The 15,760-nt window shown below is 38.6% G+C and overlaps 2 protein-coding genes across 2 annotated transcripts in view; both read left to right on the plus strand.

Annotated features, from left to right (window-relative positions):
- Window positions 1-3,635: 3,635 nt before the first annotated feature.
- Window positions 3,636-14,912, plus strand: LOC148291208 (uncharacterized). The gene is made up of 8 exons (XM_088245713.1): window positions 3,636-6,212; window positions 6,420-6,507; window positions 6,724-7,668; window positions 10,474-10,942; window positions 11,037-12,153; window positions 12,277-12,552; window positions 12,668-13,660; window positions 13,742-14,912. Exons 1-8 carry the CDS (start codon window positions 3,636-3,638, stop codon window positions 14,642-14,644), a joined length of 7,368 nt encoding a protein of 2,455 aa, XP_088101839.1. The 3' UTR covers window positions 14,645-14,912.
- Window positions 9,190-15,760, plus strand: part of LOC110761536 (TMV resistance protein N-like) — an 89,825-nt gene continuing 83,254 nt past the window's right edge. Inside the window, exon 1 of the mRNA XM_088244966.1 lies at window positions 9,190-9,313. The gene's annotated coding sequence lies outside the window, so the exon portion shown is untranslated. The remainder of the gene's footprint in view (window positions 9,314-15,760) is intronic.

Raw genomic sequence — 15,760 nt, forward strand, 5'->3', positions numbered from 1 at the left:
AGGGCTGTTTTCAGGCGTACGGGTCTTGATTCTTCGTCCGTACGTGCTGGCTGAGAGTTAGTCCCCTAGTTGGACGGCTCGTCCCTAGCCACATGGGCGTTTGAGGCCGGATACTTGTGAGCTTGTCAACAATCCCCGGTTGGATTGTTTCCCCTGGTACATGATGATGGTGAGAGGTGGGTGTTATTATATTACATATGTGTATATGTGATTTTGATTCTGGTTTGAGATTTGTGAGCTTGTACATGTATGAACGTATAAGCCCTGGATTTGGGCAGTGTTGTTTGGCACCATACGCCTTGGATAGGGTATGGTTGCGGGCTTGAACTGTTATAAATGGAATAATTTGATAATGTGTCATTGTACATACGCCTTGGATAGGTTATGGTCGTGGGGTTTGAATTGATATAAAGAAAGAGATTGAGAGTGTCTTCTTTGTATTTTTGTCGGAAATTGGAGTTGTGTTAAATATGAAATGTATTGTTGGTTGTATTTCAAATAATTGTATATTATCGGAGTTGTGACTGTTCAGATGAGAACTACGTATGGCTTGATCCCTTGTCCAAGGGTACGTAGGCAGCCTGGGGTCTCACCTAGGTGCAGCTGCGAAATTTTACTGGGTGTAAAAGGTTTGATTGATTTTGTGTATGTGATTGGATTTTGATGGGGTTTTTGGATATGAATCCGATTTATTGAGATCATTAATTGTTTGGTCTATGCATTGTTCGACTTAAGAACTTTGCTAGTTTTGTTTCGAACCATTTGAAGGCCGGAGGCGGTATATGTGAATTGCATGAGATTGTATTGTGCGTGCTGCCTGTTGGGATATTAAAATGTGAATTTTGTGCAGGTTGAAATTTGGGGAATGTTCAATTTACAGGGGAGACTCTGCCGAAATTTCGGCAGAAAGTCTCGGTTCTTAGTAAGTGGGTCCGACATTGGTAAAATGTGGAAATTTTCGCAGGATTCGTCTCGAGTTTCGAGGAATTTGGGGCGGGTCCTGTCACCACAAAAGTCCTAATGCCCTATGTTAGTCTCCCCTAATTTTTTTTTAAATGATAACTAACTTTTCCTCATCTCTATTAAAATAATTCCAATGAAAGGAAAAGAATATCCTTCTAAAAAATAAGAGTATCCATTAATAACATTCTTTATTAATAATAACTTACAAGAATTCATTCAGCAAACAAATTTGGAGCTGTCTCTTCATATATCGAATTTTGATTCTATTAAAATATAAAAATCTGCAAAATGAGTCACAAATATAAATATGCGATTTCAATTTACGGTTTAACTGAATGAATTAAAATGTTCTTCCATTCAACAGAACCAAAAAAAAAAGGCTTGATATTTTGATCAAAATGATATGTATTTAGTTTCCAAATACCATAAATCTAATGCTACGTCAGTATAATCAATTAGTTTCCATATTTCTGAATAAAAAACGTGTTATTGAGAGAAAAAGGGAAGCACAATGATGTGGAATAGGATGTATAACTTCTAAGATGGCCCGACCTATTTCACACGTTTACCATACATAAAGAAATAAGACTTAATAAAGATATGAGGGAAGCATAACGCTTGCCATTCCAATTTAAATTTAAGAAGTAATAAGTTTTTTTTTTTTTTATTGAAAAATTTATGAAGCAAGTTCATTAAACATCTCTAATTCATCATTAATATATCATGTTGCATCAATGAAACGATCAACCATCATGGTTTCGTGAATGTTTAACACGAGGTTCAAAATCCATGAAAAACAAAAGTTATTTAAACTCTCAAAATATGAAGAAAAATATGATTTCCCATCTCCAAGCCTCATTTTTTATGAATCAAACGCATCTTAATGGGGAGGTGTTGGAGGTCAATTATAAGATTCATAGCTAGGCTATTAAATAAATACATTATGGGAAAGATGCAAAAGATTAAATAATGGGAAGGCTAGAACAATGTAAAGGGACAACATTTCAGAACAATTTAAATACAATAAAAACTAGTTGCTACGCCTATGCTGGATAACAATTGGAATGAAGTTCAATTTTGAGTATCCACCCCTCAAGATTGTAAATTTTAACTTTGCTGCCATTGCGCCTCTAGTTGTGTTCTGTTAATTGGGAAAATTCTTGTTTTTCTCCTTGAAATACCTCATGACCATAAATCTACAACTCCTAAATTTTTTTTTGAGAGAAATCCTAGTACTCCTAATATTATTTTTGTTTAATTTTTGTAGTGCTTGGTGTGTTGATTTTTTTTTTTTATAAAGGGAGTGTGTGCAAGTTGTTTATTTTAAAAATAGGCTGGATCCAATCAACTATATTTTTTTCATTATAACTTTTGTGTAAGACTGTTAGTGCGTCCCAGCACTATGTTTTCTAGCCATACATTTATCATTAGATTCATCACTTTGTTATAAGGATCCGTTTGGGTGCACTAGTTTAATTGTAATTTGTGTGAATGATATATGTATTTTGAATGTTTAATAATGTAGCGTTATATGTTAAATTATATATTTATTTATTTTGGTGCCAAATATATTTAATTTATAAAAGAAAAAAAGAAACAGAGGAGGAAACAGAGGAAGTTGACTTAAAATTTAAAAATAGGAAGAGAAAAAGGTTTAGAGTATTTTGATTTTTTCCTTTTGGGTTAAATCAACGTAATTAACTTTAATTTTGGAAGCTCAATATAATGCCTGAAATTAAAGTCTATAGTTGATTATTACCGAAGAAAAGAAAATAGTCTTTTGTTGATTCATCATCATATGTTGTTTATAATAACAAGACTGCTGTTGAAGCCCGCCAACTCAAATACAAACAAACAGAGGGAACAACACCTCCTCTAAGCAAAGCTTGTTGCATGATTTTTTATCAACTCGAGGGGATGAAAAATAGTTGCGTGCTTATTAGCCAGGTTCACTGTTGATTATGGCTCAACTTGCACCGAAAGAACTTTGTGCTATCATGTGGGAGGATGCTGTCATGTGGGGGCAGCAGCTTTGCAGGTGAATAACAACTTTGCAGCGCCTTTGCAGAGGAATATTGAAGCTTTGGCAGAAGATGGGAGCACGTGGGAGACAAAAGCCATGCAAACTTGGCTGGCTTTCTGACTTCATAGTTGGCCTCATAATTTGACTAGCTGGCCTTCACCCGTTGGCTTCTCTATAAATTGAGAAGTATGGCAGCAGCTGAAGAAGAAGAGTAGAGGGAGAGAAACAGCAAGAAGCCATTCGGCAGAGAGAAGAAAATTCTCTCAAGTTGTCTTTGCTTTGTATTTTCAGTTTCTCTTCCTATTGTAAATGTGTGAGCTTGGGTTATTTGGGTCTTTGGGAAATTGAGTGATAAACACTGTTGTATGTTCTCATTGATTATAGTGGAATGCTCCGTCGTCTCCAAACTGGATGTAGGCATTGCCGAACCAGTATAAATCTTGGTGTTCTTGTTGGTGTTGTTTTGTGTCCATTATTTTATATCCTGCTAGTTGTGTTTATTTTCACTCGCACTTGGTTGATGCTTCCGCACAACAAGTGGTATCAGAGCTCCAGTTTCGACTGGGGAAATTGGGGTGCTACAGTACTGTGAACAGTACCAGTCTACAGTGCCGTGAATAGTAGCTGTGAATAGTACCGAGTGGATTTGATGGCTGGAGATAAAGATGAATCTGTGAAGGAGAAGGAGTCGGCATCATCTTCGTCGGCACCTACATCCAATAGACATCCAATCGCCACTACAAGGTTAGAGGTTGAGAAATTCAATGGCTCTAATAGTTTTGGTATGTGGCAATGTGAAGTTATGGATGTGTTGTATCAACAAGAATTGGATATAGTTCTGGAGGATAAACCAGAAGATATTGATAACAAGCAGTGGACGCGAATTAATCTTCATGCTTGTGCCACTATTCGATCGTTCCTTGATAAGGAGTTGAAATACCCATATATGAAGGAAACTTCTGCTAAGGAGTTTTGGACGAAATTGGAGGAGAAGTATATGACCAAGAGTGCAGAAAATCGGCTCTTCTTGAAGAAGCGACTCTTCCGATTTCAGTATTGTCCAGGTATTTCTATGCATGAACACCTAAATGATTATAATAAAATACTTGCTGATTTAGCAAATCTTGATGTGAAAATTCCTGACGAGGACAAGACACTATGTTTGTTAAATTCATTACCTGATGATTATGATCATTTGACAACTACTTTGTTGTATGGAAAATCCGAGGTGAAACTTGAGGAGGTGTCTGCGGCATTGGTGAATCATGAGTGCCGTAAAAGGGATCAGAAGACTCACAATTCACAAACCGAGGCACTTGTTGCAAGGGGTCGAACAGAGGAAAGAAAATCTGGGAAGCGGGGAAAATCTCGTTCCAAGTCGCGAGGGAAGTTTCCTGCTAAAGATGAATGTGCCTTTTGTCGCCAAAAGGGTCATTGGAAGAAAGACTGCCCCAAATTGAAGAACAAAGAGAAGGAGAAAGCGAGTTCTGAGGCAAATGTTGCAAAATCTGGAGATGATGATTTCGAGTTTGCTTTGGCTAGTTCATCTGCTGATGGTCACTCCGAGGAGTGGATTTTGGATTCAGGTTGCACCTATCATATGTGTCCCATTCGGGAATGGTTTTCTAGCTTCGAGGAGCTGGATGGTGGAGTTGTTTTGATGGGCAATAATAATGCCTGCAAAACACAAGGAATAGGAAAAATCTATTTGAAAATGCATGATGGAACAGTCAGAGAATTGAGTGATGTTCGGTATGTACCGGATATGAAGAAGAATCTCATCTCATTGGGCGCTTTGGAATCCAAGGGTCTCAAGATCACCATGGAGGGTGGAGTTCTTAAAGCTGTGTACGGGGCACTGGTGGTGATGAAAGGTACAAGACGAAATAACTTGTATTTCTTGCAGGGGAGTACAGTTATTGGTAGAGCAGCTGTCACCGAAGCTGCTGACGCAGATAGCACAGACACCACGAGGTTATGGCATATGCGTCTTGGGCATGCTGGGGAAAAAGCGTTGCAAGGATTGGTGATGCAAGGCTTATTGAAAGGTGCAAAGGCATGCAAATTGGAATTCTGTGAACACTGTGTGTTGGGTAAGCAAACTAGAGTAAAATTTGGCACTGCTATTCACAACACTAAAGGCATTCTTGATTATGTTCACACTGATGTTTGGGGACCTTCCAAGAATGCATCTTGGGGAGGTAGCCATTATTTTGTCTCCTTTGTTGATGACTTCTCTAGAAGAATATGGGTGTACACCATGAAGCGTAAAGATGAAGTCTTAAAGATATTCCTGAAGTGGAAAAAGATGAGTGAAATGCAAAGCGGTCGAAAGATCAAGACTCTCAGATCAGACAATGGTGGTGAATATAAGTCTGATCCTTTCTTGAAAGTTTGTCAAGATGAGGGTATTGTGAGGCACTTCACGGTTAGGGAGACACCGCAACAGAATGGGGTGGCGGAGCGCATGAACCGTACTTTGCTTGAGAAAGTCCGGTGTATGTTGTCTAATGCTGGTTTAGGCAAGGCGTTTTGGGCTGAGGCGATTACTTATGCAAGCCATCTTATTAATCGGTTGCCGGCTGCTGCGAACGAGGGCAAAATGCCCATTGAGGTATGGTCTGGTAAACCTTGTACTGATTACAAGTTTTTACACATATTTGGTTGTCCTGCTTACTATCATGTCAGGGAAAGCAAGTTGGATCCAAGAGCAAAGAAAGCTCTATTTATGGGCTTTAGCACTGGCGTGAAGGGATACCGACTTTGGTGTCCAGATGAGAAGAAATTTGTTGTAAGCAGAGATGTGACTTTTGATGAGGCTGCTATGGTTAATCAGAACAAGCATGAAGTTGAAATTGAAGCAACCAAGACCATGGGTAGTTCAAAGCAGGTGGAGTTACTGAAGACTCCAGTTGTTCCAGTAAGGTCTGATGTAACAGACACTAGTCCTACAGTTAATTCTGATGATGAGGACGAGGATGATGAAGAGGAGGCACCTACCCAAGAGCCTCCACAGCAACAGGATTTTATTGCAATCAGAAGACAGAGAAGGGAAATTCGGAAGCCCGCTCGGTTTACTGATATTGTGGCATATGCACTTCCCGTTATTGAAGATGATATTCCATCCGCCTACAAAGAAGCTGTCAGAAGTTCAGAGAACGTGGAGTGGAAGAAATCTATGGATGAGGAGATGAAATCTCTTCATAAAAATGAGACTTGGAAGCTGGTTCAGTTACCAAAGGGGAAGAAAGCAATTGGTTGCAAATGGGTTTATGCCAAGAAGATGGAATCTTTGGGAAAAGACAATGTAAGATTCAAAGCCAGATTGGTAGCTAAAGGCTACGCTCAGAAGGAAGGCATTGACTACAACGAGGTATTTTCTCCTGTAGTAAAACATTCTTCTATTCGTATTTTGTTGGCTTTGGTTGTGCAGTTTGACCTCGAGTTAGCTCAACTTGATGTCAAGACGGCGTTCTTACACGGTGATTTGGAGGAAGAGATTTATATGTCTCAGCCAGAAGGTTTTAAGATTGCTGGCAAGGAAAATTGGGTTTGCAAATTGCAAAAATCATTGTATGGCTTGAAGCAGTCTCCAAGACAATGGTACAAGCGATTTGATAGGTTTATGATCGGGCATGAGTACACAAGAAGTCATTATGACCATTGTGTATACTTTCGCAAGCTACAAGATGGATCCTTCATTTATCTGCTTTTATATGTTGATGATATGTTGATAGCATGTAAAAGCAAAGTGAAGATTGAAAGGTTGAAGACTCAACTCAGTAATGAATTTGAGATGAAGGACTTGGGAGAAGCTCGGAAGATACTGGGTATGGAAATTGAAAGAGATAGAGCGAAAGGCAAGATTAGTCTGTGTCAGAAGCAGTATTTGAAGAAGGTACTACAACGTTTCGGGATGAATGAAAATTCAAAACCGGTTAGTACACCTCTTGCCCCTCATTTCAAACTTAGTGCTTCTATGTCTCCTAATACTGATGAGGAGAGTCATTACATGGCTCAAATTCCATATGCAAGTGCTGTTGGTAGTTTGATGTATGCTATGGTGTGTACTAGGCCTGATATTTCACAAGCTGTTAGTATTGTCAGTAGATATATGCATAATCCAGGAAAAGGGCATTGGCAAGCTGTGAAATGGATTCTACGGTATATTCTGGGTACTGTGGATGTTGGTTTATTGTTTCAGCAGGATAAAGTTAATGGTCAATGTGTTGTTGGATACGTAGATTCTGATTACGCAGGTGATTTGGACAAGCGTAGGTCCACTACAGGTTTTGTATTCACTATCGTTGGAGACCCAGTGAGTTGGAGGTCGATTTTGCAATCTACTGTTGCTTTGTCGACTACTGAGGCTGAATACATGGCGGTAACAGAAGCTATAAAGGAAGCCATCTGGCTTCAAGGGTTGCTTGATGACTTAGGGGTTCAACAGGACCATGTGGATGTGTATTGCGACAGTCAGAGTGCTATTTATTTAGCAAAGAATCAAGTTCATCATGCACGTACGAAACACATTGACGTGAGGTTCCATTTTGTTCGTGAGATTATTGAAGAGGGAGATGTTCTTCTTGAGAAGATTGGAACCACCAACAATCCTGCAGATATGTTGACGAAACCAGTTTCGTTGCTCAAGTTTAAGCATTGCTTAGACTTGATTGGAATTTGTAAAATTTGTTGATTGCCCCGTGGGGGATTGGGAGACGACCATTGGGAGTATTACGAGTTTGGTACAATTTGAGCCAAGGTGGAGATTGTTGATTATGGCTCAACTTGCACCGAAAGAACTTTGTGCTATCATGTGGGAGGATGCTGTCATGTGGGGGCAGCAGCTTTGCAGGTGAATAACAACTTTGCAGCGCCTTTGCAGAGGAATATTGAAGCTTTGGCAGAAGATGGGAGCACGTGGGAGACAAAAGCCATGCAAACTTGGCTGGCTTTCTGACTTCATAGTTGGCCTCATAATTTGACTAGCTGGCCTTCACCCGTTGGCTTCTCTATAAATTGAGAAGTATGGCAGCAGCTGAAGAAGAAGAGTAGAGGGAGAGAAACAGCAAGAAGCCATTCGGCAGAGAGAAGAAAATTCTCTCAAGTTGTCTTTGCTTTGTATTTTCAGTTTCTCTTCCTATTGTAAATGTGTGAGCTTGGGTTATTTGGGTCTTTGGGAAATTGAGTGATAAACACTGTTGTATGTTCTCATTGATTATAGTGGAATACTCCGTCGTCTCCAAACTGGATGTAGGCATTGCCGAACCAGTATAAATCTTGGTGTTCTTGTTGGTGTTGTTTTGTGTCCATTATTTTATCTCCTGCTAGTTGTGTTTATTTTCACTCGCACTTGGTTGACGCTTCCGCACAACATGAAATTTGCACCTCAAGATCTACAAGCTTGTTAGACCTAACTTTGTTATAATGGCTTGGTTTTTATTGACACAACTTATGAACTATAGCATTCTCAATAAGCTATTTATTCTCAATGTCTAAGTCGTAAAATGGTATTTTTATTAACCTTTTCTGTTAAATGTAGGGGCAAAATGATATTTTTGTATTATTAACCTTTTTTTCTTGTGTAAAACAGAGATATGAAGTTGTTAAATTCATATTTATATTTGAAGGCTCAAGCTAAGAGATAGGAAGTACTTGTACAGATTTTAATTTGTCAAGTAGAAAACTTGATCATATTTGCACTATAGTCTCTTAGGAAAACACAGAGAGAAAAAAAAAAGAGGAAATTTTGCACTATAGTCTCTTAGGAAAACACAGAGAAGGTTGCAGTGAGTCCATGGATAGGAAATTTTGTTGACTTTGGCATGCAGTGCGTTTTGGCTCACACTTTCTCTATTGCGGGTGAGCTTTCCAGGATGTTGTGGTAATTAGCAAGGCAGAGAAGGTTGGGGAACCCACTGTGATCACTGCAAATTGCCCTAACAAAACTGGGTTGGGCTGTGATTTGTGCAGAGTTATATTGCTCTTTGGGCGAAGCATTTGCAGATGAGGTGACAGACAGACGGTGTATTCAAATGCTTTAACAAAAAAATTATATTATTGATTGATCTGAGGGAAATATCAAGTAATTGCATTTTCTCACACCAAGAATAAAATAAAATAAATAAATAAATAAAAAAATATCACCACACCAAGAATAAAAATAAATAATTGGCCCGATCATTGACCCAAGAGAAACCGTGTGCTCGCCTCGCCAATACTCTCCCTCTTTCTTTCTCTGTCTCTTTTCTGAGGCTGTTAGCTTCATATTGTTGGTCTTACCAATTCTATCTGGCTTTGTCTCCATTTCATAATTGCTTTGTTCAGGTAACATTAAGATAAAGTATTTGAGTTTTTTAGTTCACCCATTATTTGAGATGACATCTTATTTTTGATTTAATGTTGAAATTGGTCGTTTAATGTTGAATTTCTCTCTGCTGAATTGGAAGTAGACATGTTTGCTAACATGGTCCAAATTGACATGTTTGCTTAGATGATCCAAATTAACACCGTGTTTGACTATCTAAATTTTCCAAATTTCAATTTCAATCTTTTTGATTTTTCAAGCCATTTATGATCATCTTCGTATTTATTCAGTTGAGTGTTTGGATTTTTGAATATTTAATTAGTTCTTGTTTCATTGAGTAGTGTTTACAGCAGAAGCAGCAGATTGCAAATGGCGTTGAGCACCCAAAGAGCCTCTGCTTTTCATCCTTCAGCTTATCGATGTTGTTAGAGTGGGACCCATCGGGCAGATCCAAAATTCAACATGGTATCAGAGCCGAGGCCCGTACAAAAAAAAAAAAGAAAAAAAAAAAGAAAAAAAAAAGAAGAAAAAAAAAAAGAAAAAAAGAAAAAAAGAGAAACAAGTCGGAAGGCCAACGAAGCTTGAAAAGAGCCGACCTCTGAGTTCCATTGAAAACAAGTGGGCCCAACGAGAGCCGACTTCTGAGTTTCAATTGCCGATGTGTGGATCTTCACGTGTGATTACACGTGAGGGGGAGTGTTGGAATCCCACATCGGTTGGGTGAAAGAAATGAAATGGGTTTAAATAGAATTACCCCACTCTAACTAATATCGAGGCCTTTTGTGGTAAAACCCCACACCTGACGGATTGGGCAGGTGGTAAAGTGGGGACAGTATCGATGTTGTTAGAGTGGGACCCATCGGGCAGATCCAAAATTCAACAATGAAGGAAGTTGAGATTCCACCCCAAAACCAATTGGCAATGGGGTGGAATCTCAACTTCCTTCATGGTATCAGAGCAAGGCTTCACGTGTTGGGCCTAACGGCCACACGTGCTCCCACGTCACCCAATATGTGTTGTTCACGTGTTAGGCTTGAAAGTTCGCCACACGTGCGGGGGCGTGTTGAGAGTATTTGTCCCACATTGAAAAGTTAAGGGACCAAGTCTGGGTTTATAAGGAGTTGGGCTACTCCCCCCATTGCCAATTGGTTTTGGGGTGGAACCTCAACTTCCTTCACAGCTGATCGGTCGGCTCCTCCTCAATGGAACTACGATGTGTTTTTGAGTTTCAGGGGTGTAGACACTCGAAATGGCATTTTATCCCATTTATACCACGAATTGCAGAACAGGTGCATCAAAACATTCATGGATGATCCAAAGCTTGAAAGAGGGACAACTATTTCTTCTGAGCTCTTCAAAGCAATCCAAGAATCAAGGCTTGCAATCGTTGTTCTCTCGCCAAACTATGCTTCTTCTTCCTGGTGCTTGGATGAACTTACAAAGATTCTCCAATGCATGAAATCCAAGGGCACAGTTCTGCCTGTGTTTTATAATGTGGATCCCTCTGATGTGCGAAAACAAAGTGGCAGTTTTGCAGGCGCGCTCGCTGAGCATGAGAAAAGGTTTAGGGAAAACATGGAAAAGGTGAAGCGCTGGAGAGCTGCTTTAACAGAAGTTGCCAGTTTATCTGGGTTGGATTCAAAGAATGAGTAAGCAACTTCTCCATATATACTTGGGTTTTTCGTAAGACCTTGTTATATCTATGGCTTATACTTTTGATTTAATCATTGTTCTTCCTTGTAGGTGTGAAAGAAAGCTCATTGAAAAGATTGTTGAATGGGTGTGGGGGAAAGTGCATCGCACATTCAAATTGTTAGATTCCACAGAGTTAGTGGGAATTAAGTTTACACGTGAGCAAATGGATTTGCTTCTAGATCCTACAGATGATGTTCGCTTTGTAGGGATATGGGGGATGGGAGGCATTGGCAAGACAACCATTGCTAGGCTTGTTTATGAAAGCATTTCTATTCATTTTGAAGTTAGCTGCTTTCTTGCTAATGTTAGAGAGGCTTCTGAAGGTAATCGTCTTGTTGATCTACAAAGACAGCTGCTTTCCCCGATTTTGAAGGAACAAATTACTCAAGTTTGGGATGAACAATGGGGGACCTATTTCATTAAGAGTTGCTTATGTGATAAAAAGGTTCTTCTCATTCTTGTTGATGTGAATGCATCAAGCCAACTAGAGAAATTTGCTAAGGAAAAGGATTGGTTCGGTAAGGGGAGTATAATCATCATTACAACTAGAGATGAACGGTTGGTTAAAAAGCATGATATGGAGATATCATATCAGGTTGAGGGATTAGGTGATGATGAGGCTCTTGAGCTCTTTAGTCTGAACGCCTTTAAAAAATTTGAGCCTGAGGAAGGTTTTTTGGAATTGTCCAAGTGCTTTGTAAATTATGCTGGAGGCCTTCCATTAGCACTTAAAATATTGGGATGCTCTATGTATAAGAGAGATCGAGATGAATGGAAAAATGAATTGGATAAGCTACGGAAAATTCCTGAGACAGAAATTTTGAAAGTGCTCAAAATCAATTTTGATACACTAGATGAGATGAACAAGAATATATTTCTTGATGTTGCATTTTTCCATAAGGGGAAGGAAAAGAATAAAGTAATTGAAATACTAAACATTTGTGATCGTTGTGGTGGGATAAATGCTCTGGTTGAGAAGTCGCTCTTAACTATTGATATTTCAAAGACTATTGATATTTCAAAGCACGTTCACATTGTTGGGATGCATGATTTGATACAAGAAATGACATTTCAAATTGTTCGTCAAGAGTCTCCTGAAGAGCCTGGTAGACGCAGTCGATTGTGTCATCCTAATGACATCATGCATGTATTAATAAACAATACGGTCAGTAGTTATGTAGAAAATACCAATTTTTGTTTGTTCTAAAAATATATATATGATTTCTTTTTAACTCAATACTAGACTTACTTGTCGAATTAACTTTTCCCTTTCTATTCTTTATTACAGGCAACTAACAAAATTCAAGGCATTGCCTTAAGAATGGTAGAACTTGAAAAGACAGATTGGAATTGTGAAGCATTCTCTAAGATGATGAACCTGAAATTTCTTGAAGTTGATAATGTGATCATTTCCTCAATCCCCAGAATTCTTCATAATTCCTTAAGAATTATGAAATGGAATCGGTATTCTTCCAAATATCTCCCATCAAATTTTCAACTGAATAAACTTGTTTCACTTGAGATGCAGGGCAGCAAACTAGTTGGGCTCTGGGATGAAAGAATTGTAAGATTACTGACCATTTGCCATCTTACGAATTTTTTGAAAGAAAAGAGTAAAAGTTTAAGTTTTCTGGTTGCTAATTATATATTCTACTATTTTTCATGTAAAATTTGTACAGGACTTGCCCAATTTGAAATACATGGACCTTAGATGGTCTCGAAGCTTGGCAACAACCCCAAATTTCACTGGCATTCCAAAACTCAAGGTATTGAATCTTAGAGGGTGCGTGAATTTAGTTGAGGTTCACCCGTCCATTGCATTTCTGAAATGGCTTACAGATTTAATTCTAGATGGATGCAAAAGTGTTAAGAGTCTTCCAAGGGAGGTAGAAATGGATTCTCTTATATATTTTGGTGTTGCGAATTGCTCAAAATTGAAAAAGATTCCAGAATTTTCAGGACAAATGGAAAAGTTGTCAATGCTTATTTTGAGTGGGACGCCCATTGAGAAATTACCTTCATCAATTGGACGTCTTGTTGGCCTTACTTTTCTGGATGTAAGCAATTGTGAAAATCTCTTGGGTCTTCCGAGTGAAATTTGTAATTTGAACTCTCTTGAAGTGCTCTATGCGGATGGATGCTCATATAGTGGCGCAGGCCCAATATACTGGGGGGAGATGTTCCATTTATATATCTCTATGCCTTATAATAATTCAGAGTCATGCTTTGTTGTTGAAGATTTGCGTTCTTTGAAATATGGATCACAGCCTAAAAAATCAAGGTTTAGGTGGGGCCTCCAAAGAAAGGCTATTGTGTTGGGTTCGCTACATAGTTTATGGTCTTTGAAGGAATTGGATCTAAGTGATTGTGGGCTTTGTGATGAGGATATTCCCATTGATATTGGCTGCTTGTCCTCTTTAGAAGCATTAAACCTTAGTAGAAACAATTTTGTTTGCCTTCCTGCAAGCATTGGATGTCTTTCTAAGCTTAGGAAATTTTGGGTGAATGGGTGCCAAAGGCTTCAACAATTGCCAAAGTTGAGCATAAAAAACGGAAGAAGAAGTGTTAGGTTGAGTTGTTTGAATTGCTCTGGATTGGTTGAGAATGATGGCTACGATGATAGTATAATACTTGGAATGCTCTGGACTGCTCTGGATTGCGGATTCCTTCAGGTTCTCTCTCTGTCTCTCTGTCTCTCTTTGTTTGCGATAATAATAATAAATAATCAAGTTACTAACCTATACATGGTACAGGTACCTGTACTGACTTGGCCACATGGATTGGCCTCTCCGTCTACCCATCCCCAATTCACCTTTCCCGATTTCGAAATTGTAACACCTGGAAGTAGAATTCCAGAGTGGTTCAATAATCAAAGTGAAGGAGATTTCTTAATTGTGGAGCTACCTCCATGTACCACGCCGATTTGGATTGCATTTTGTGCTGTCTTTGAAGAAAGTTCCCCTGTGGATCATGACGTTTCTGACAAATTTAGAATTACTTGTCGCCTAGAAGAATGCGTCCCTGTGTATAGTAGTGTTATCATTGATAGCGACCATCTTGTGTCACCTCACCTTTGGGCATCTTGTATATATCATTATGTAGACAAAGAATGCAGTCATATGAAGATTTCATTCCAATGTGAATATGTGTTAAGGGTAGGCAGAATACGTTCGGTTACTATAAAGAAGTGTGGGTTCCGTTTGGTGCACAAGCAAGACGTGGAAGAATTCAACCAAATCATGATGATAAACCACTCCATCAACATCAGCACAAAAGCTACTTCTCCGCACAATTCAGCTGATGCAAGTGCAAGTGCAAGTGCAAGTGGAAGCTCTCACCAAAAATCTCTCTGCCGCAAAAGCTATGCTCTTTCCAAATGGTTTTTAACCAAACTTGTAAAAATTTACTCCCTCTTTTTAACAACTGCAGTTTTTATGAAATCTTTCAACAATAGCAAACAATGCGGGTGCATAGGAATTTTGATTTGGTGGGTAACCACTTTGATTTCCTACTTGGGCCTTGCACCCTCTTATTTTTCGCTATTGTTGAAAAGTTTAATCAAAACTCTCATTCTTAAAAGAGCATCTAAATTTTTACAACCTTTGTTAAAAACGCCGCCTCCTCAAATGTCTGCACATAAATACTTGAAAGGCTAATGACGGTCTTCTCACAATTGATATTAGTAAGTTCCCATCATATCTTTTCTAGCCATACATTTACCATTAGATTCATCATTTATTGGTTCTTAGATGACAATTCCTCTCTCTCTCTCTCTCTCTCTCTCTCTCTCTCTCTCTCTCTCTCTTCATGTGCTTTTGCCATGAATGCATTTCTGTTTAAACTACTGCAGAGCATTAATCAACTCATGTAGTGTATACATGTTTGCAAGAGCTGCATATTTTATGCATTTGAACGAAGTATCTATTAACAATCAATAAGTATGTTCAGATAAGTAATTACATTAGCAATCAATAAGTATGTTCAGATAGACTGAATTGTTTTTTATTAGACCTAGCTGATCAAAAGTAGTCAACTCAAATTTGGGGTCTTGATACAGGATTTGGAGCTGATCAGAAGTAGTTGCGTGCTTATTGGCCAGGTTCGCATGAAATTTGCACCTCAAGATCTACAAGCTCATTAGACCTAGCTTTGTTATAATGGTTTGATTCTTATTGACATAACTTACGTTTCAATTGCTCTATTCTGTTGCGTGCAGGATAGAATAAGCCAACAAGAATTTTCAATCATAAGCTTAGCTTAGTGACACAATTGATTCTTATCTGCAACCGATCAATTGCTTTGTCAGGATTCCTACTTTGTTTGCTTCACTTCATCTCCTTGATAGTTTGTGCAATCTCCTTCAATTATGCAGCCTTCTCTTATATTAGCGCATCTAAGTTTTAAATTACCTTATGTAACAAAATGGAATTCTAAGACGTTCATTAAACTGTCATAGAAGTGAGTGTCGTCTGAGACGACAATTTTTCACCATGGTCAATATGTAGAGTAGAATTGGGCAGTGCTACTTGTATCTTGAAATAAACAAACTATAATAACGAAAATAACTTTCGTTATTAAAATATTTGGAGAACTGGATTTATGAGGTACCACATGATTTATGAATGAGTAGTAGGTGTCAATCTAGTCAAAATGTATGTACTCACATTTCCACGAAAGCAGAGGATGACATTTTCATGCTAGGGAAATCATTCTGTAGCTATAAGACTGACATTACAACATATGCTATAGTGTATATTAAAGTCACAAAAAAT

The sequence above is a fragment of the Prunus avium genome, chromosome 8, assembly GCF_965620075.1.
Source record: "Prunus avium chromosome 8, drPruAviu1.hap1.1, whole genome shotgun sequence".
Classification (NCBI taxonomy): Eukaryota; Viridiplantae; Streptophyta; class Magnoliopsida; order Rosales; family Rosaceae; genus Prunus; species Prunus avium.

What these genes read in the sequence shown, in the direction of transcription:
- LOC148291208 (XM_088245713.1), top strand. Translation starts at nt 3,636, where the DNA reads ATGGCTGGAGATAAAGATGAATCTGTGAAGGAGAAGGAGTCGGCATCA. An exon ending in AAAATGAGACTTGGAAGCTG is followed by an intron (nt 6,213 to 6,419) that starts GTTCAGTTACCA and finishes TTGGTTGTGCAG; the next exon opens with TTTGACCTCGAGTTAGCTCA. An exon ending in CTTAGACTTGATTGGAATTT is followed by an intron (nt 7,669 to 10,473) that starts GTAAAATTTGTT and finishes CTTCCTTCACAG; the next exon opens with CTGATCGGTCGGCTCCTCCT.